Source organism: Strix aluco, chromosome 9 (genome assembly GCF_031877795.1).
Source record: "Strix aluco isolate bStrAlu1 chromosome 9, bStrAlu1.hap1, whole genome shotgun sequence".
Lineage (NCBI taxonomy): Eukaryota > Metazoa > Chordata > Aves > Strigiformes > Strigidae > Strix > Strix aluco.
This window is the reverse complement of record NC_133939.1, coordinates 17,056,012-17,076,534: the sequence shown is the minus strand read 5'-3', so window position 1 is coordinate 17,076,534 and position 20,523 is coordinate 17,056,012. Positions and strand designations below refer to the sequence as shown.

At 54.0% G+C, this 20,523-nt stretch overlaps 1 protein-coding gene across 5 annotated transcripts in view; it reads right to left on the bottom strand.

Annotated features, from left to right (window-relative positions):
- The window catches only part of XXYLT1 (xyloside xylosyltransferase 1), a 37,203-nt gene that overhangs the window by 10,382 nt on the left and 6,298 nt on the right, over positions 1-20,523 (bottom strand). For 3 of the 5 annotated variants that reach the window (XM_074833910.1, XM_074833916.1, XM_074833915.1), the window contains exons 2-3: positions 20,169-20,316; positions 4,854-4,986 (exon numbers count right to left, since the gene is read on the bottom strand). In XM_074833910.1, the coding sequence (XP_074690011.1) occupies positions 4,854-4,986; positions 20,169-20,316 (281 nt within the window). Of the gene's footprint in view, positions 1-4,853; positions 4,987-6,069; positions 6,697-8,348; positions 8,462-13,914; positions 14,177-20,168; positions 20,317-20,523 lie in introns of those variants that run through there. The other 2 variants (XM_074833912.1, XM_074833911.1) reach the window with 2 other exon arrangements.

Genomic DNA, 20,523 nt, shown 5'->3' with positions numbered 1-20,523 from the left:
TCCAGCACTATGGACTCCCAAGACACCTCCAGCTTTTATTAGCTCCTTGTCACGGGGGACAGCAGTGAAGATCTCGCCCAACAGCAGGAACAGAGGCAGCAGCTGCCCTTCCAGCCCCAGCTATATGCACCCTTGGACTGAGAAGGTCTGGGACCTCTCCCAAGGTCCACCACCACAGGCAGCTAGCAGGTGCCTTGCTCCCATCTGTAGCAAGGGGGTAAAAGCAGCTGCCTGAGCACCTGTGAGTTAGGTCCTCCCCAACAAAACCTCCAAGTGGGCAGCACTCAGGGCCCTAGGCAGTGCTGGCACCCAGAACCCACCACAATGTGGCAGTGCTAGGAACAGCACCAGCACCACGCAGGAAACAAACAGGCAGGGATGGCCATGGGGTGGGAGCGGGGAGCATGGTGTGGCATTGCTGCTCTGGGGTCAGCTCGAGGCTCCTGAGAGCAGCTGTGCAATCAATACCGCTGTCCTGCTTCCTCTCGCACACCACCAGCGTGACCGGAGGGATCTATAACCAGGAAACTCGGTAAGAATAGGGTTTAAGCTCTGCCTTCTGTAATCAGAGTTTTCAGGACATTTTTGGGAGTGTCGTAGTGTTTTCCCACTTCATTCACCTCAGCCACAAGGCTGCTTTGAAACTGGGAGGCTTCTGCCTTCGGTACCCAGCAGTGCTGAGCCAAGCCAGGCTGGCACAGAGGCCGAGGGGAGGTCTAGGCTGCAGCAGCATCCACATGCAGATGCCCTCACTGTGCCCCGATGGAGACCTCTGCTGTGGCCCCACGCAGCCTGGACTGCTCATGCCTGCTCAGGAGGCTGACCTGCAGCAAGCTGTGCTCTTCCTCCCCATCACTCAGACCCATCGCAGCCGGGACTGCGGCTATGCCGCTCCCTGGGCCAGGCACACACCTCGTGCATGTCCTGGGGAGAACAGGGACTTTGCCTGTCAGCCTACTGGCTGCATTTGCAACGCTTGCCTGCATGTTTCTTAGTAGGGCTAAGAGCACAGGAGGGCCCAGACTTCTCAGTTTGGCCAGAATCTCACATGGAAGGCCCAGTGCAACATAAATATTTATACAGCACATCATCACCTGCCCTCTGTAGCCTGGTGAACAGGACACTGCCAGCATGCCTGAGTAGCTGAAATGCTGCAGGGGACAACAGGATTTTTAATTAAGGTTATGACTCTGCAGAAACTCTCCTTGCATGGAAAGCCTTTTGGACCAGGCAAAGTTCAGATGCAGATTTTAATCTTTTCATCAAAATCATTCTCACTGAAGCAGGAGCTCCCAGTCTTGGCCGTGGCATGGATCCTGTGCAGGCAGACACATGAGCAGGCCTACCTCTGTGCTGGGAAGAGGCTCTGCCTGCAGACCAGCATGAAAGCATCAGCCTGGCAGGAGGCATCCAGTGCTGCCATGGAAAGCCCACCAGCGTCCACAAGCCTAGTGCATAGTACCAGTGTCCCCAACAACCCTGGCAGGGGGGGCAGCCTCTTGTGGGACGAAGGTCTGCCTGTGACCCTGTCCACAGAGGTGTTGACCATACCCTGTGTCACAGATTGGATCCAAAAGCCACAGGAGGCACAACACTCCTGACCCACGGACGGAGTGCCGCTTCCCCCACTGCCGCTGGAGAGAAGCAAACCTGATACCGATGGCCTCGGACCTCAGACCAACTCCTGCCACTTCCCCCTCTGCACCCAGAACACCGGCGGGGCACCCAGATCCCCCTGCAGATCCACATACAGCTTCAGCAGGAGCTACCGCTCTCAGGCCACTCCAACCCATCCTGAGTGACCCCAAAGGACAGGCCGGCCCCAGGCTGCGTAACAGTTAAACCCCACCATTTGCCTTGCAGGAGGGCCAGGAGATCCTGTTGCTCAGAGAAATGCGTTTGTCCAAGACAAACAGCGGCCGGGCATTGTTTCAGCATGAGTCAAACGAATGGAAATGCTCCTGTGCCATCCTGTTTTGCTGTCTGGAGGTTTCCCCCTACCTTCAGGATATGCAAGCAGGCTCTGGGACATTTCCTATTTGCTGTTCTCTTACTCCTCCATTTCCCGCAAGTGTCTGTGCCCAGCACTGCTCAGTGCAGCAGCACAGCAGCCTGAGCCTTGTGCAGTCCCAGCTTGTGCCTGGAAAGCGCAGCCTACAGCTGGACAGCCAACAGGCAGCTGGTGGGAACAGCACTGCCTCCCAGAAAATGGTGCATCATCTACAAAATACACTGGTCTGCACCCAGCTACCTCCTCTGATGGGCCAAGTAGGCAACAAGGATCCAACACAGCCGAGTAGATCGATCTCCATCGATCTTCCCCACTGTTACAGAGAGGGGAAGATGGCACCCAGAGCTTTCCCAGCCACCGGCTCACCCTGCCCTGGGGGTGCCAGTCCACAGCCCCATGAGCAAGCTCAGGAAAGCTCTGCTGACTCACCCCAAGCTCTCTGACGTTTTGCCCCACACTGGGGCAAAGTTAGTGCTGCAGAGAGTTGCATGAAGTGGGGAGGAAAAAACGAGTGGCAATGGAGAGACCCTGCCATCGCCCCGTAACCCTCCTCCACCCCCACAACTGCCTTCCCAACTGACGCCTCAAGCCCGCGCACGTGGCAAATCACACGGCTGGAGCTGGCACCTCTTATTTCACACCTACAACACATTTTTATCATGCTAAAAGTATAAAAATAGCAAAGATGATTTTTTTTTTACAAAGACACTCATGCTTTGTCAGCTCGTGTTTTCGTCTGGAAACCCTCTGAGCAGCAAGGTGTGAGCCCCGCAGGGCGGGGGGCTCGGTGGGAGGGCAGGCTGGCGTTTGCACAGCTTGCCCCGCGCCGGGTGATCTGGCGACGAGAAGGATCAGGAACTTGTTTTCACATGAAGATCAAAACAGCACAAGAAGAAAAGCACAACATAGCCCAAAGTGACCCAGAATGTCAAAACTGCAACAACAGAAAGTTCAGCCCAAAAATGCAGCCTGTGAGGGCTGTTCTTGCTTGGCTTGTTTGTCCCCACTGCGGGTGGCAGGAGGAGGGAGAGCGTGGCTTTGGCTTGGGTCATATATTCTGTGCTCAGCCCTGCGGTCCCGTGCCTTGTCCCCTGCCATGCCAGAGATCTCTCCCTCCAGTGGAGCACCCCAAGGCTTAACCTGGTCCTGTCCAGGCATGCCCAGTCCCACAAACCACATCCAGGCAGCATAACACCATCCCCACTCCCTAGCTATGCCTGGAGATAATGCAAAACGGATCCCCGCAGAGACAGAAACATGGAGTGATTCCACCATGGACTAACTGCAGGCAAACAAACGCTTAATTTATTCCATTACAGGCTGCACCGCTAACAAATGGGATCTGCCCCACTGGGCAGCGCTGACTGAGGCTGACAGTCCGACAGAGCCCCGCAGCCGCACTCAACTGTCGCTGCTCCCTCCATCCTGCTTTAAGCTCTAACAATTGGATAAGATTAACTGCCCTGGATTTATTATTCTGGGCATCAAAATCCTGCCAGAACACCCAAAATGGATACGGGAGCCCTCCATGCTCCGAGCATGGTGCTGCACTATGCAGCTGAGACCTCAGCATCCGTGTTCCTCTGGTCCCAGCTCTCCCTGCCAAAAGCACAAGCTGGGAGGCAAGGAGACACTTCTGCCATGGGCACAGAGATGTCTTTTTTCCAGTCCGGAAACACTGGCAACTTCTGCAGTTTGAGCAACCAGAAATGTTCTCACTGAGCATGCTCTCAGCCAGCTTGGGCTTCTAGGAAATAATTGGTGGTGATTAATGACCATCAATCCCCTGCTGGTGAACTTCCCTCTGTCTCCACCCTTGTCTCATCCAGATGCACATGCAGCAGGAACGGCTGCTCCAGACCTTTGCAACTCAGTCTTTGTCCAAGAACACTGCTGGACATGTCTTAGGAGGTTCAGTTATTGATCTCACTGCTAAGACTTCCAATAGGGAAGGAAAAGACATAGAGAGCTCTTGAGCTTTTTTATCTTTCTCCAAGAACACTTCCATTAGGATTAGCAAATCTAGCCAAGCCATCTCAGATGCTCAAACTCTGCTCAGCCAAGAAGCCATTAAGGCATCCTGAGCTGATGATCTGATCCACCCTGGATTAAAACAAAACCTGAGGTTCATCCTTGCAACAATGCAGGCTAAACTAAACCTATGTCTTTAAGCACCAGCCTGTAAATATCTGTGCCCCTGAAGCCCACTGCTGTGCCATGAGCGAGAAGAGCTGAGCCACCCCTCAGTGCACGGCTCCCACCAGTAGCTGCCACCACAGTCAGCACTGGCTGGTGAACCAAGGATCTGAAGAGCAAGTGACCATGGGGCTATCCTCATGCTTGCAAGCTCAGGTCACCAACAGAGTTGCCCACTCAATCTTCCCTGAGGGAGTATTTCTTCAGCAGAAGGTGTACCGACACTCCAGGGACCCAGAATCTCACTGTTGCCCAAACTCAACCCCTGCTCTCTGCAATATTCACCACTGAGCCCCAACATACAAACTGATGCTCCAGAATGCAATCACAGCATGTCAGCAGGCATGGCTGGGCAAACAGACCTCTAGCAGATGGGTATTAATCTAGGTATGGATTTTGGCACCAATGACCACGAACCTGGCTCTGGAAGCCTTGTGATGGTGTGTGAGAACAAGGAAACCAACAGCAACACTGTACACTTTGTTTATACCGACCTACAAATTTCAGTTTAAGTACCCACGCAGGGATTAAAGCACGGAGACTGCTTCCCCCTAGATTTTGTTTCAAAGACCAACCTGAGTTGAAGAGAAGACACGCCAGTCACCTGCTGCCCACCCCCTGTTCCCCACAGGGAAGTGGACTGTACCTGTACACTGGCTGCATCTCCCTGGCAATCCCAATGACTGCTCCCTCCGGGAAGTTGTCGAACTCATCAAACAAGTCTCGGATGTTGGTCTTATACTTCAGGTCCAAGTCTACCTGGATGATCTGTGTTATTTCTGAAAGCACAAAGAGGAAAAGTCAGCTATATAAGACAAAACTGTAACCGGTGATTACCAAAGGCTACTTGACAAATTACACCCAATGAGGATTTGGTGCAATCAGCCCCATGGGCAAGACTCGGCCAATTCAGGGCAAACACAATCCAGCTGCAACCTCTACATAAAGCTACCAACCTTCAACCATCATGACAGCATTTACCAATGTATTTTAGGCATTATTTACTTCAGAAACTATTTCTGGTGATGTCCTGCTTCCTTCCATTCCCTCCCTCCTTCCAGAAGGCTGGTTTTCCCTACGACTGACAAAAGCAAGAGGTAGCTTTAACCCAGCCTCTCCCTTTCATGGAAGAGCTTCTGCAGGAGCAGCCACACAAAACCCCATGCTCACGTTCTGCTACCTACTTCTAGGAAAAGCTACCAACTCCACGAGCACTTCCCAGCTCCAGCCCACAGAGCATCCATCCCTGGCTTGAAGTATCAGAGCAATTCCCATCACGGACAATCAATAATTCAGTCAGCCACATGACACCCTCAGTAATACCTGCACAAGCTCGTTAGCTGCCAGCAGCCTGACACGGGCTTCCCCAAGGGCAGAGATTACAGGCTGGCAGGCTGCAGCAGCCTGGAAAACTTTATTATTGCTGGTGGTACTCTGTCAGAGACAAGGAGGGTCATGCAGACATAGAAGCATCTTCCACTTTCAGCGGGAAAGCTGAGAGCAAGAAGAGGCTGAAGCACATCGTTATCGAGGCCATGCCTGAGCTCGTTAACCAGGTCAGGCCCCTGCCTGCGCTTGTCATTGTCTCCTCTGCAGCACAGGAGACCAACTGATGGAGATATCGCTTGGGAGAGGGTGCAGGAGATGTGCCTCATCAAGACTGCTTGTCCTGGGCTGGTGATATGGTACAGGCCAAGTGGAATGCAGCAAATGCAAACACTATGGGAGATCAGAACCTTTGGATGTGTTTCCCCAGCCCTGGGCAAAGCCACGGTCATCTTCTGTCCAGCCAAGCTCAGCCCTACTCGGGGGCTGCGAGTGGAGTGGAGCCATCCCCAGTAGCATTATGTAATGTCACTGCTATTTATATGTGTTATAAAAGCCAAGAGCAAATTCGTTGGGTTGCTTAGCACTTGGCATTAATTGGATTATAAAGACTGTGTCAACCTGTTTCGGCCCCACTCATCATGCACAGGTGCCATTACAGCTTCCTGCAGGCTAGATGTGCATGTCACCACTGCTTTCACGGCAGCTAGCGAACCAGGCCCTCATCCTTCCTTCTGCCCAGTACTTGCAGACAGGAGGAAGGCTGAGTCCAGCCTGCCCTCACCCTCTGCTGCCTGCATCCTCCGTGGCTATGGGCAGGGCTTCGCAGCAGGCTGGTGTTTCTGGGGCCATGTCCATGCTCCAGCCTTCACACCACCGTAGTTCCTCACCCCATCACCCTGCTGTGCTTGGGACAGGCTGTTGGCTACCCCTGGTCTGCTGAGGGCAGGAGGCAATTGCTCTGTTTTCAGGCCCCAAAGCCACCGTCGGGACAAGAGCAACCAGGCATGGGCAGCTACGCTCAGGCACAGGAACGTGGCTTTGCCATTTGAAATGCGTTCGTCACTTGGTGTTTGTGTTTCAAGCAGACGCTGGGCTGTAGAGCAGCTCTGAATTTTTTGCAGATCCTGCACTAATCCAGGGCTCTTGGCAATGGGTCCACGCTGTCCTCATTTAAGAAGGAAAAAGCCCCATGAGGTTAAGCAAGAAATATACCGCTTACTCTGCAAAGCATCCAAGCAGAAATATAAATCAAGGAGAAATAGTATCTAAGCTACAACCCAGGCTGTATCTCAATTTATTTTTTTAACATCCATCACTCTCTATCTGCTAAAGGGAAAGGCCACACTCCCTTCAGCTGGCAGTATGGCAATCCCCTGGCCTACCTAGTATTTACCACCACCATAATCCTCTGTTTGCAAAGATTTAAAACCCAGGCGTAGTAATTCACTACAGGCTAAAGCAGGTCTTGACCTGAAAGCAATTTCCCTCAGCCTCTAACTGCCTTAGAAATCGCTAGCGCAGCTCAAGCAGATGAATAGGCAGACTGGAGGATTTCTGCAACAGGGAATGAGATATGTATCCCAAATACCCTGAACCTCCCCAGTGTCCATACCACAGCAGTGCAAAACCCTCAAATCCTTAACGCTGTTGCACTTGAGAATATCCAGACTGGTCACAAAACTCCACGTTGAGGAGACCCCTGACCTAACAGCACAAGCTCAGCCCAAGAGAAACAGGGGGAAGCCTGAGCCCTCCAAGGCGCTGCTGAGGACGGGGAGAGGGGATGGGCTCCCCAGGGGATCCCAGCACGCCTCACCCTGGTGCACAGCAGCCTTCTGACGCCTCATCAGTTTTCAATTAAATCAACTGTGAGGCACGTCATCCGATTGTTCTCTAAAATTACAGATGAGCCTTAACTGCAATTAATCACAGCAGAGAATGAAAGCTGAGCTTGGGGGAAGCTCCAATCCCAGACCTGCCTGCCCCAGCACCCCTGCGGGCAACAGACTCTGGAGGGTCCTTGTGCAACCCGGAGGGTGCTGCCCAGCAGCAGCAGCAGCCAGCTGCCCCCAAAAGCCTCGGCTGCAGCAGGGAGCAGAGCATGAGCGCAGCTGCAGTGCCAGGCAGCGATGCCAGTGCCACAACAAGCCCAGCGTGGATACACACGGTTTATTTACACAAACATGCTGGGTTCTCCATCCTGCCCTTTGTTAAAGGCTCCCTGTGTTTGGCTCGCCCCCCTGTGCACTAGTCCCATGCTGTGCTGGCAGAGCCCCCCACAAAAAACTCATTAACAAATTAGACTCAGAGAGCACAAAGTACTTTTCTTTTTAAGTAAACATGAACTGCAACACAGACAAAAATGAGCACGGGTGACGTTAAGTTTCACTCTGCCAGATGCAGCTTGCACAGATAGATTAATGGCCAAGGCAGTTTCTCTGCCTGGGACTGGCAAGGGGCCAGGCACTAATATTTATGATGTATCGTGCTCTTCACCCTTTTACCAAGCGCTTTGTCCTGGCTGCCATGTAGGGGTGGAGGAATTGCATGCTCTCTTAGGCACAAACTGCTTGGAGGGGTCCAGCTGGAAATGTGGGAAAAGGCTGAGAGTGTTTTGCTAAGCAAGCGAGTTTTCTAACTTTGCCATACTGTATATTACCCTCTGCTCCCTTCAACTCCGGCTCTTCCAGCCAACGGCGTGTAAAGGGGAGTTATGCCAGTCAAAGCGGAGGTGATCTCCATTAGCAGTGACAGCTTTATAGCACAGGCTGGCCCTGTTTAAAGCTCGTAATGTTTTAGTGCAGTCTCATACCAGCAGCAGCCACAGCAGGGCTGCTCTGCGTGCTTGGCTCAAGCCCTCTCTCCAGCCACGTCCAGAGGAAGACCAGCTTCGGGGATGTGGATCCTGCAGCAGGATCTGTGGTGCTGGAAACAAGGAAAGAAAGCTACCACCAGTGTCCAAGCTGCCTTGCACCAGGGCTCAGCTGCTGGCAGGTACCCTGGGTGTGTGTCAGCAGGCCCGGTGGATTGTCTGGATGCTCTGAGCAGCACCCAGGTGTCCCTCAGGTGGCGGCAGCTTCTGCAGCCAGTCTGATGGCCCTTTCCAGGAGGCACCAACCCCATGGCCTGCCCCATGGCACAGCGGGGACAGAGCGGGATGGGAGCAGGCGGGCGTGCAGGGAGCCAGACCACCCCACCAACGCGTGGTGTGACCCTTCGGAACAAACCACTCTTCTCAGAAGAGTCAGGCAGGTTGCAGCAGGGGGGCACAGGGAGGAGGAGCGCTGCTTTGGCTGTGCCAGCCCAAGCTCTGGGGACGCTGTGCAGCAAGCAGCCCTGCAGCAGATATTACCCCTCCAGCCTTTCTTGACACGCAGCTTTCAGCCTGACTGTAGGCTGGGACTACTTTCCCCTAGGCTGAGTCAAGGGAATGGCCTGCAAGAGATTTAAGTAGTGGATTTAAAACTACAGGAAAGTGAATGGATGATGGATGGAGGGTCAGGAGAAGAGGAAATGCAAAGGCAGGAGCCTGAACAGAGCCTGGGGGAAACTGTCAAGCACGTAAGCCTGTGGGCACAACTCCCTTGGCTGCTCTGGGAACGTCAGCTGCCAGCTAGAAACCTGATGGGAGCAAAGGAGATGCCCTTCTCAGCTATTTGCCTTGTTCTGCTCCAGCACCTTTGTCACCAGCAAGTCGCTGCCTCCCCAGTGCCGCAGGCAGCCAGGGCAGAGGCAGGCAGCAGCAGCAGTGTGCACCCCCCATGGCACGGACAATACTGCCGCCCTCCATGAGCAGTCGGGGCATCCACAGGTCGCCCAGTGATGGCCAAAACTAGTCTCTGGAGTACAACATGCAATTTGAGAGGCACCTACATGAGCTACAAACCTCCTGGACACCAGGCACCCCTGGGTGTAGGTGTGGGGAGCCCAAGCCCCGCAGCCCGGCCTCTGCAGGCTATTCTGCAAGCAAACTCATTCACACTCATACCAACAACTTTCTCTGTATGAGGGTTGCTACCCTGGCAAAGCCAAGCCCGGATGGCAGGCACAGGGCTGGGGCGTCAGCGCTGGCCTTGGCTCCAAACCCTCTTCTTTCATACAAACCATGCCAGACTGGGGCAGAGGCATGCCACCACCAGCAGCCACTGTCGCTCTGTGGAGAGGGGAAAAGAGTGAAAATAATAACTCGTGTCCAGGAACAAATAGCAAAATGGAGAGCTGCCATCACAACGCAAAGGGCAAAAGCTGTCCTGCAAATGGCATGGTCTTAATTGCTGTTAAATGAGCAGTGGTTTAACAGCTTTAGAGCAGAAGAAGAAAGAATTGAAACCTCCTGGAGGTGGTGTAGCTCTCCAGCCCACTGACAGGCTCGTGTTGGCACAAGCTCAACTCCCTCTTCAGAGTACAAAATCCTGCCTGCAGCTGGTCTGGCAGTGGAGACTGCAGGGAGCAGTGGGATGGCAGAAGGGGACAGGCCACCGCCCAGCCAGGCTGCACTGTGCCCACATCTCACACGCGCTCCTGAGGCAGATGCCCATCACCAATGCTGGTGGCAATTTGGCTCTGCTTCCCTCACCCTCTGCACTGGGCTCTCCACCTGTCTCAACAGACCTGTTTTTAAGGACCTAAGAACCCTGGTCCACCATGCCAATGAGGAGGAGGACTGTGACATGTATGGGATGGGAGCACGCCAACCTCCCTGCACCTCCTCTGCATCAGAGCAGCAACTTTTGGGGCCAGACGCTGGCACTTTGTACCCATGCAGAGCAGAAGAGGCGAGATCAAGGAGGACACTGCGGGATTGATGACCGTGTGTGTGCTGCACAACCTGGGCACAGCGCTTCACCTTTCCCCACGGAGCCAGCAGCAGCGAGCCCTGCAACACAAGGAGGCAGGAGCCCCCTCTATCCTTCTGGGGACAGCGTGGGGGGCAACAGCCTCGCGAGGGCAGGGTGATGGGCAGGGACAGACAGCTGTCAGATGCAGAGCAGCTCAGAGACCCTTCTGCAGGGACAGCAGTAGCTGCAGTCAGCATGGGGGACACTGCGCAGCGAAGGGACGGGAGTGTCCCCTGCTGGCTGCAGCTCTGGGTGCTGCAGGGCTGCTGCCGGGGTCTGGGGAGGGCCAGGGGGTAGCTGTGCATTTTGCCACTTGATTTGAACCGTCAGAAGGAAGAGGGCTGGGCGGCCCAGGCTCTCTGAGTTGGGGTCAGCAGGGCTGGAGGGCTCAGGACTGCTGGTCTGCAAATGCTGGGCACACCTGGATAGCTTCCCCTCCACCTCTCTCCATCGCTTTGAGTTTGGCTCTGACTACCCATGATTTTTTTTTAGCCAGGTTTTTTTAGCTGTCCCCACCACAACAGGGTGAGATCCCAAGGAAAGCGGGAGCTGTGAAGGACTGGCAGCAGCTTTCGGATCATTGCCCTGGGCAATAAACCTCCCGGAGCAGGGCGGCAGCAAGCCTTTGCTCCAGCGGGCAGCGTGCCTGCCAGCAGCAACACACGGCTCTGCAAAGCTGCCTGTGCTGGCTGTGAAACCAGGATCCTCCGCCCTCGCCGGCTCAGAGGGACGTGTGGCCAAGAAAAACACCACTCCCACAGCCAGCACCCAGGCCAGGCATGGGCACAGGGCAGGCAACAGGCTCCGGAAGGTCCTTGTGCAACCCGGAGGGTGCTACCCAGCAGCAGCCGCCAGCTGCCCCCAAAAGCCTCGGCTGCAGTGGGGAGCAGAGCACGAGCGCAGCTGCAGTGCCAGGCGGTGATGCCAGTGCCTCAACAACCCCAGCATGGATATGGATGGTTTATTAACACAAACACGCTGGGTTCTCCATCCTGCCTTTCATTAGAGGTTCCCTGTGCTTGGCTCAGCCCCCTGCACTGCCGGCTGCCCCCGGCCTCTCTCCCTCCTGCTGTCAGCAGGGCTGTGAGCAGCTTCCTCTCCGGCTGTGCACTTCCCCTGCCAGGCCTTATTTTCTCCACAAAGTTTCCCCCTCTGCTTCCAGGATTAATCACCGCTGCCTGCGCAGCTGACCCCAACGGCACCGGAGAGCCTTGCCCAGAGGAAGGCAGCTGAGGCAGGGGCAGGCACACATGTGTGCAAGCACAACACACTCCACAGAGCTTATTGTGAGTGCTGGTGACCGGAGGGGCTGCAGTCCCCCTTCCCCTTCCCAGGACTTGGTGCTGCTCCTGAGCCCACCCTCCCAGAATAAGACAATCCTACAAACCCCTGCACCAGCAGGGCTTGCCAAGGTGCAGACAGCTTACCTTTCAGCTGCCCACATAAACACAGGTCCTCGCCTCTGTTCCTTGGGGCAGCATAGCAGCACCTCTCCCCATCAAACAGCCTCCCCTCCCTGCAAACAGGGTGCCAAGGGAGGGCAGGAGGCCAGGGGGGACATACCCAAGCACCTTGGCCACTAACCAGGTTTCTGCAGCACCGATTAGACACTCAGCAGAGCAGAGCAGCGGCTGTTGCACAGCAATTTGAGCCTATTGGTTAATTAAAAAATTAGGCTCCCTGCCAGAGACAGATGACAAATCATCCCTACCACCCACACAGGGCAGGCACCTGGGTGAGCTCAAGGGTCTAGTGCAGCAGCAATGGCCCCAGGTACTGATGGCAGCATCGCTCTGCTCGCCTTGCTCCACACCCTACAGCCATCTCCAGAGGGACAGGGAAGAGTCAGAAGAAGATGGATGCATTTTGTTCCAGGAAATTAATTTTTCCTGTGCATCCAAGTGTCTCCTCGTAATCCATCAAGGTCTGAGGGACTAATATTTAATGGTGCTCAACACCTTGGCTCTTAACCAGACTCCAAGGCAGAGACATCACTGAGCACATGACAGCTTTCAAGATGGAGCTGGAAGTGCTGCTTATTGTGTACTTAATATATAGTGCCACTGGGGCAGGAGTGTGAAGACACTTTTTGGGGTTGGAGGAAGAGCAGCAGGAAACCTTTTAATCAGACAAAATAAATTCCAGGTTGCCATAAATTACTAAGCAGTGTGGACAGAAAGCTGTGAAGTAACAAGCGGGTGAGATGGAAAGGGAAACCAAGAAGAGATACAGGAAAATAGATGCATTTAGGTAGATGAGCTCATGTCCTGATTAGCTGCACACGGTGGGGGAAGGGGCTGCAGGCAGATTTTGTCCTTTTTTCTTTCTGCTAAGCTCTAATGAGCTAGACCAGAGTGGGGAGCAAGGCCGGGGGGAGAGCAGCTCCAGCATCAACTCCAGGTGACACCCAGCAGCTTCCACCCTGTGGGGACAGGGGAGCGGGGCTGGCTGGGGAGGGAGGAGGGCAGCAGCCACCCGCAGCATGGGGCGCAGAGACCCTGCTGCTCTGTGGGGAACGGGGAAACAGCTGCACACGCCTGTCCCGGCCTGACAGATCTAGGACATCCAAAAATAATCGATGGTGGCGCCGCAGCGAGGTGCGGCCAGTGGAAATGATGAGAAGTGACACCAGCCCTGGGGACTGCAGGTCATGCTGGCCCCCAACGGCAGTGGTGCTGCAGGGAAGGGCCTCTGCCATGCCAAAGCACCTGAGGGGCTGCTGGGTACCTGCTGAGCAGCACCCACATGTCCCTCATCACAGCAGCCCTTCCCGCCGGCTCCTCTGCAGCAGGGCTGGGGTCAAGGGACTCTCCTGCCAGGAGAGGCACATCCTGCAGGCAGTCGGACGGGGTTAGCATCTCCGTTTGGCAGGTGAGGATGCCCCTACAAGGCCACAGCCTCTGGCATTTAACTGGAGTTGGCTTATTTAGAGGTCTGCTGTTGCCTGCTCCCAAAAAGCACCATGAAAACAACTCCCACGGCACAAGAGGCTCGCCCCAGCAAGGAACAATGGCTGGCACCGCTCTCCCTATTGCTTACAAATCCATCACTCCAGCCTCTTCTCTACTCATCACAGGATCTGACATGAGTGCGTGCAGCCCAGAGACAGGCTGGGGAAGGAATCTGGCTGTTTTTCACGTGGCTGCAGCATGAAGCAGGGAGGGAGGTTATGAGAGCACACCAGAAACTATTAACACTCCCTCCATTCCTTTAAAGATGGAAACATTTTTGCCAGAAAATAAACCCTTCAGCTACTGCAGCATCCTGTGGGAACTGCGGCTTGGGAGCACGTGCCTCTGGGGCCATCTCCCACGACTCCACCATAGACTCCAATTTTCTGTGCCTCTTCACAACATCTCTGCTTTGATAACACACCATCAGGCCTGGAGCATCTGGGACACAGGCACTCTCCTCCTAGCACTCTCCCAACCCGCTGCATCTCTGCATATCCCCAATGTGGTGCGGCTCAGCAATGATGGCAACACTCAGCTAACAGGAAAGGATCGGGAGTGACGCACTCTCAGAATGCTCATTTATTACCATGTAAGTTGCTGAGTTCTGGGGGTAGCTGCACTGTACACCAGGAATTGCTCTGCAGCTGACAGGAGGAAGAAGAGGAGATGATGCTTCCCCATCTCTCTCTGCTGGGCTCCACCTTACAGATCTCTGATGTGCATTTTCTTTGTTCATCCTGTGATGCAGGATTAGTGCATGGCAACTCACTGTTCACAGGTGCTGTTGAGGGGAAACATTGGGTGCAGTCACCTGGTACCGCGGGCAAACAAAGCCTGACCCGGGCAATCCTGCATTATGGATTCGAATGTTGCAGCTGCAGTGGCGAACCCTCACGCACGCACATCTACAAATGCAATAAACAATGTTTTCAGGATGCTGCCTGCCTGCTTTTACAGAAGTACACTAGCAGAAGACAGTTACTTGTGAAGGCGTTGTTCCAGCAAACAGACTATTTTCTTGACACCTCTCTGCTTAACCCATTCCCCCGGGCTCCCAGGCTCTCCACCTCCACAGCCAGCAGCAGGAGTGCTGCAGGTGCCCGGCCTCGGCGCAGGCAAGGTGCACTGAGAAGGCAGAGCACAGCTCAGTGCTCACTCTAACACGTTTCCTCCCTGGCCTTTGCCCTCCCTCCAGCTCCACTCGGTGGGAAAGGCGTAAGCTGATGCTCACAGAGGCTGTTGTGACTCCCGGAGCAGGCAAAGGCTGATATCAGTTTCGTGGGAGACCAAGCCGGAGCCAGCAGCTGGAGCCTGCTGCAAAGAGCACCAAACCCCAAGAGGCCTGGGGCTTGGTCATTAACAGGCAGCTTGGACAAACATCATTATAATCTGGTCTATGCTTAATAATAAGTACAGCCGTTGATAATGAGCTAGAGAAATTGTCCTGCTCAGAGTTTGAGGCCAGGGGGACCACTGGACCTCCCATTTGATCCTGGTGTGTCTCAGATGTTGAGCCCAGACACCCGCTCTGAAGCCGATGGCACAGCTCCCCGCCAGCGGCTGCTTCCCTGGACACAGTCCTGCTTATTCACCTGCAACAGCTGCTGTGTTTCCCCCCACCACACACAACCACATTCCCCCCAACATGCTCCTGCACAGCTCACAGCCTGGGAAGATCCCAAGGCTTGGTGTCTATCAAGACAGCCGCTTGCAATGATTTCCTCTTCCATGAGGCAGCCCAGCATCTACACCGTCCTGCAGCAAGAAGCTCCACAGATCACTGCACTCGCTCTTTTAAACCCACCTCTCACCAACTTTGATGCCCCCCAGTTCTTGTACAAACATCCACCTCGCACAGCTCATGGCTTCCCAGACCATACTGTAATCCCCTCAGCCAGCCCTCTCCCAGACCAGAGGGTCCCAGTCAGCCAGGTTTGTCCTCTACAGAAGCCACTGCTCTTCTCTGAACATCTGTCAGGTTTTTTCCAAAGGACCATGTTGATATGCCATAAATTTCAGCAATATAGTCCCGCTCTGTTCTCCTTCCCTGTAGCTCCTCACCTGTGTTTAGTCACACAGAAACTTACCCACTTCTCCCACTGCTGCTTAGTTCCCTTAGGAGCCCCTGATGAATAACCTTATCAAAAGCACCTGCAGAACAAGCTCCTGAGTTTTCAGTCAGCATGTCCCCAGGTGTGTCTTCACAGTAGAGTACCACCCAGCTCCTACTTCTCTTCTCCACTGCCTCTTGTAAGCACTGCAACCAGTGACCTTAATAATTTAGTCATATCTCACCTCACCAATTCCAATAGTGATAATTAGGTCAAGTATTTCCTCACCAAATATCTTCTCCCAAATATTTTCCAACACGTTCACTTTCACACCCAGTTTCCTAACACCAGAATAAACCAGACAGGGAACTGGCTCTCTTCCCCTTCTCGGTCCCGTACTTCCAAAGTATTTAGAACAGGCTGAGGGTGGGCCAAACAGAATTTGCGTCTCTCCCTGGCTGTTAGCTAGACACCTTCTGATGGCTCTTGCTGTCTGCTCTCAGAGCCTTCTGCAAGCACACGAGTCACCTCTGGGATGGAGAAGACACCAAAGCAGAAGAGAGGCTGGGCACAAGGAGGAACCATCCTGTTAAGCTGCTTTCCTGGAGATCTCCAAGCCTAATTCTATACATATGCTTGTAAGAGATCCCATTAGTGGAATTAAACATTGCAGTCACGCTCCATCCTGCTCTGCACTCTTCCCTCCACTGCCCGTGTGAAGACACAGAGCCACGTCAGCACAAGCAGGGGGTCTGTCTTCGCTGGCAGTCCCTCTCTGGGCAGACATCCCAGCCATAGCTCTGCTCAGCTGCACCCCACCAGCTTCGGGGGAGCAGAGCTGCGTTCCTCTCCCTGGAGACCCAGAGATGTACCAGGATTAACGAGTTAGTGCTTTGGCAGCGCCTGGAAGATGCAGCATGCTGTACAAGGGCTAACCTCATGCACGGCATGAGCACCCCATGCTCATCTCCCCCCTCCTTTGTCAGGGCTTCTGCCTTCAGGCTGGGCCGGTCAGTGAGGGAAACCCTGAGTGCTCCCCCACATGCTGCCAGGCGGGGAAGAAGACCGTGTTCAGAGACAATGCTACCCCCAGGAAGACTGCCAGCTGTTCCTACTAGCCAGGAAACCCTGCTGCCTCCAGCTTGTCAAATACCATCTTCAGTCAAGTTCTGCTAAACACCCTCACTCCACGTGAGGTATGGTACCTCCAGACAAGCTTCAGAGACTCCCCTGAGCTAACAGACTCCACTCCTCTGTCCAAGTTGGCAGAGGTAAGCCACAAAGCTGCTTCTCTGTCCTGTCCCGTTTTCTCTCTGCTCCTTCTCTTCTCCCATGGGGTCATCCTGCTGCAGCACAGTCAGCAAAACCAATGGAGTCAAACACCAACGGCAGTTTTCAAAGCTCTGCCCAAGCTGCTGGACGCTAATGTCTCTCCCTCGACCCACCAGCTGCTGCAGACATCCAGTTGCTAAACTAATTCTCCCTGAAAACTACAAGGACGTGGGGCAAGAATTCCCTGGGGAGCCCATAGCTTCCCCAGGCTGCCCGCCTCTGCCACCCCAGCTCCTCCTCCCCTCGCCAGTGGCGGCACCAGGAGCCTGTCCCGTGATCTTGCCTGCCAAGCAGACCTGCCCAGCAAACCTGCCCAGACATTACTCCTTCACGTGTCCGTAAGGAGGGCGATAAAAAGCTTGCTGGGTCCTTTTAAGTTACACGACTAAAATGACAAATGATTAGAGGGATCAAAGCCAGTCAGGAAGTGAGAGGCCACCTCTGGATGGGCATACTGAAAAGGAAAGTAAAAAGGTCTGAGTCCTTGTCCCCCTTCCTCCTCCCAGCACTGCTCTGCATGTCCCAAGACCATTTTATGCTGGCATCGTCCTCATCCTGGCAGCTCCTCCTAAGCCTGAACCCTGCTCGTCCTCTCTCTGTGTAACTTTCCCATCACTTCTCCCTTGTGGAACCATTGCGATGCATCAAGCCCTCCTCCAGCTCCTCAGGCCTGGCCACACCACATTAAAACAAGATTTATGAGCCTCAAGCACAGACAAGAGTTATGCAGTCTGCACTTCTGCACACTGCATACCAAGTCCCCAGCTGGTTTAAATCAGATTAACTCCACTGATGTAAGACATTTAAAGCAAGAGAGTACCATGATTTACACTAGCTAAGAAGCTGTTATATTACAGTTTGGCAGTTGCAGGTTTTAGATCTGAAGTTTTTTGGGCAAGGGTCCCAAGCAACAGTGAAAGACAGAGCATCTGAGTGGCAAAACCCATTTATTCTCAGTGCAATACACACGCAGTCAGCACGTGTTCCACAAAAGTCTTTTTTTTTTAAAAAAAATAACCCTGGCGTTCAGTTTTCAGTGCCATCAGTCTGCAAAGTCAGTGCCCCATCACAACCCCAAGGCTCCAAACAAATCACTGAGTCATGATGCCATGGAAATGCCTCCCTTCAGAAAATGATAAATTTGGGAAACTAAAGCCAGGCAACTTTAATGCAAAGGCTGCTAGCTGTTGAAAAAAACCTATAGACTGATTAATACAAATGCAAACAAACATCCATGAGTTTAATATTCAGATCAGAGCCTTCATTTCTGCTGGAGGATGCTTAAACTTCCAATCAAATCTGGCTTCCACAAAAAAGTGGTGCTAACACTGTGGAGCCAGATGTGCCTGCAGAAGTGCGCAAAAAGACACAGCATTCAGGGCAGGTGAAACGGCACAGAAATGCACCAGGAAAAACGCCAATATTGCCTGAAAAGGATTAGTCCTTTCTCCTCCAACTTAGCCAAATGGCTTCTTCATGCCAGTAGAGGCTGGTTTGTCAGAGCCAGGAGAATGGCAGGAGCCCCGTGCCATGGCCATGCCACCTGCAAGCCTGTGAGCAGGCAGCAGAGCTGCTGCCTTCCCTGCTGCCTCCCGTCCAGTGCCGGCTGTTCAGGGAAGGGGCTGGGGAGCCCTGCCAGCCCCATAAATCACCAGGCACCCACCGCAGTAAATCTGACCTCCCCTGCAAGGGAAATATAAATCAGCTTTACTAGCAGCTTCTGAAACAAAAACTAAGCTCATGAAACTGTAAAAATGCCTCTTTAAACATCCTGTGCCCCAGACCACTGAAAGCCCCGTCAGGCTGAGGGACAGCAAACAAGCTTACCAAGAGACAAGACAACTCGTGGGTTGACAAACTGAGAAAAGGCATTTCAGGCTGCGCAGCTTCTTGCTGGCAGGCGGCACGACATGGATATATCTTTAGCACACGGTAAAGACAGGGTAGGGAATCGGGAGGAGTGAATTAGCCAGCATTAATACTGTCATTTGTATGCAGCATACTTCAAAGCACTCGCCATGCAGACATCACCAGACACACAAAAAAATTACCCAAGTCTAATGGAGAGCGAAGTACAGCACATTCACTGGAGCCCAGGGAGCAATGATTGGCAGGGGTTGGATGGGACCCTCGGGGCCACCTCGCCCCACAGCCCCCTGGGGGATGAAGCAAGCCACCTCCCTGCCTGCCTGCACAAATTAAACACCACTGCCCGGCTGTTTAAGGAGCATGGGATGGCTGTGCCAGGAGGATGGGGCAAGTCCAGAGGAAGCCTCACGAACCAATGCTGAGGCAGGAGCTACTGGTCAAAGTCAAACTGGGACAGGGCTCAGCAGGGGCACAGGGGAGTGGCACACATTCACATCCCAGCAAGAGCATGACTGAGCCTGGGATCCATAGTAAGCAGACTGGAGGCAATATTATGGCTGGGCAGAGGCTCCAGATGCCGAGGGAGCTGCTAGTGCTGGCGGTGCTAGCCACGGGAACAGCTATTTCAGCAACACACACGTGGGAAAAGACCACCACCGCATGCCATCCACAAACAGCTTCAAGAAGCTGGACATCTCCTCCTGGGGCAGGTGTATGGCCAGGCAGGACCACAGGGCTCCCTGCCACCACGCCACCTGCACCCTGCTGTGGCTCAGGGAGGGCACGTGGCCAGCCCCGGAAGGGACGCGGCCATCATCGGTGCATCAGGCCAGCGAGGCAGCTGGCTGGGAGAGCCCAGGGACCAGTGCTAAGAAGGGATGGGACAGGCTGGGGGAGCTCCAGGGAAGGGGTTTGGAGCCCAGGGATGCAACACCCTCCTCGTGCGACCGGTCCAAGGCTAGAGAGCATGCTGGTCCTAGGAGAAGCAGCCGTGCGCCGGGAAGGAAAGAATGGCATCAATTGAGCCAAGCCCTTTCTGCCAGCTGCCTTGTTTTCCTGCAGATTTATTGTTGTCCCTGCACTCAATAACAGCAGAGCAAAGGCACAATAAGGAAACTTAAGTGATCAGTGGCTGCTAATCAGCAGAGCTTTCCAAGAGCTCCCTGAAGCCAAGAGGAAAGGCTCGACAGCCGCTCTCTGCTGATGCTGGTTAGCACACAGCTGCACCATAAGCATGTGGTACCTCTTTCTGCTGACACCCCAAGGCAAAGGGGGGCTGTAAACACACACAGGGCAAGCACGCTTGCTCCTGTCTCACCTCTCCAACCATTTCAGGGCATGAGGGCAGGCCAGCTGCTGTGCGGCATGGATAACCTCCCACCACTCACACCAGGAGACCTGGATGGGTGCACTCTTGGACTGCAGGGTCTGTCATTCTGCAGGAAGGAGCAGAAGACCAGGATCCCACCCCAAAAGTATATTAACTTTTTTTGCATTTCAAATAGCACCAGATAACATCTCCATGCAGAAGAACAAGAGAGCCTGTGCTGCTGGAGGTGGCTGCTGCGGCAGCTCGGCGGTGGCTTACCTTTGGGCATGATGCGATGCATTGCAACCGACAAGAAGAAGATTGAGTCGCTGTAGTAGGTTCCCGATCCAGCGCTGAAGTGTTTCTGCATGGCTTCGACGATTGGAAACAGCTTTTCTGTCAGCTCATTCACATCATGGACTATTACCTGGGAGAGACACCAGAAACACCACTGAGCCACCGCCTCTGGGGACTGGCCCAGCGCCGGCAGCCTTTGCTCAGCCTGCACCTGCACGGGTGAGGGGGGGAGGTTGTTAAAGCACAAATACTGCTGGTGGCACTGCCACTGCACAAAGGGGCCCAACTGCCCCGGCGCCTGCACGCTCCCCTGCCATGAGAGCCCGCTAAGTATGGC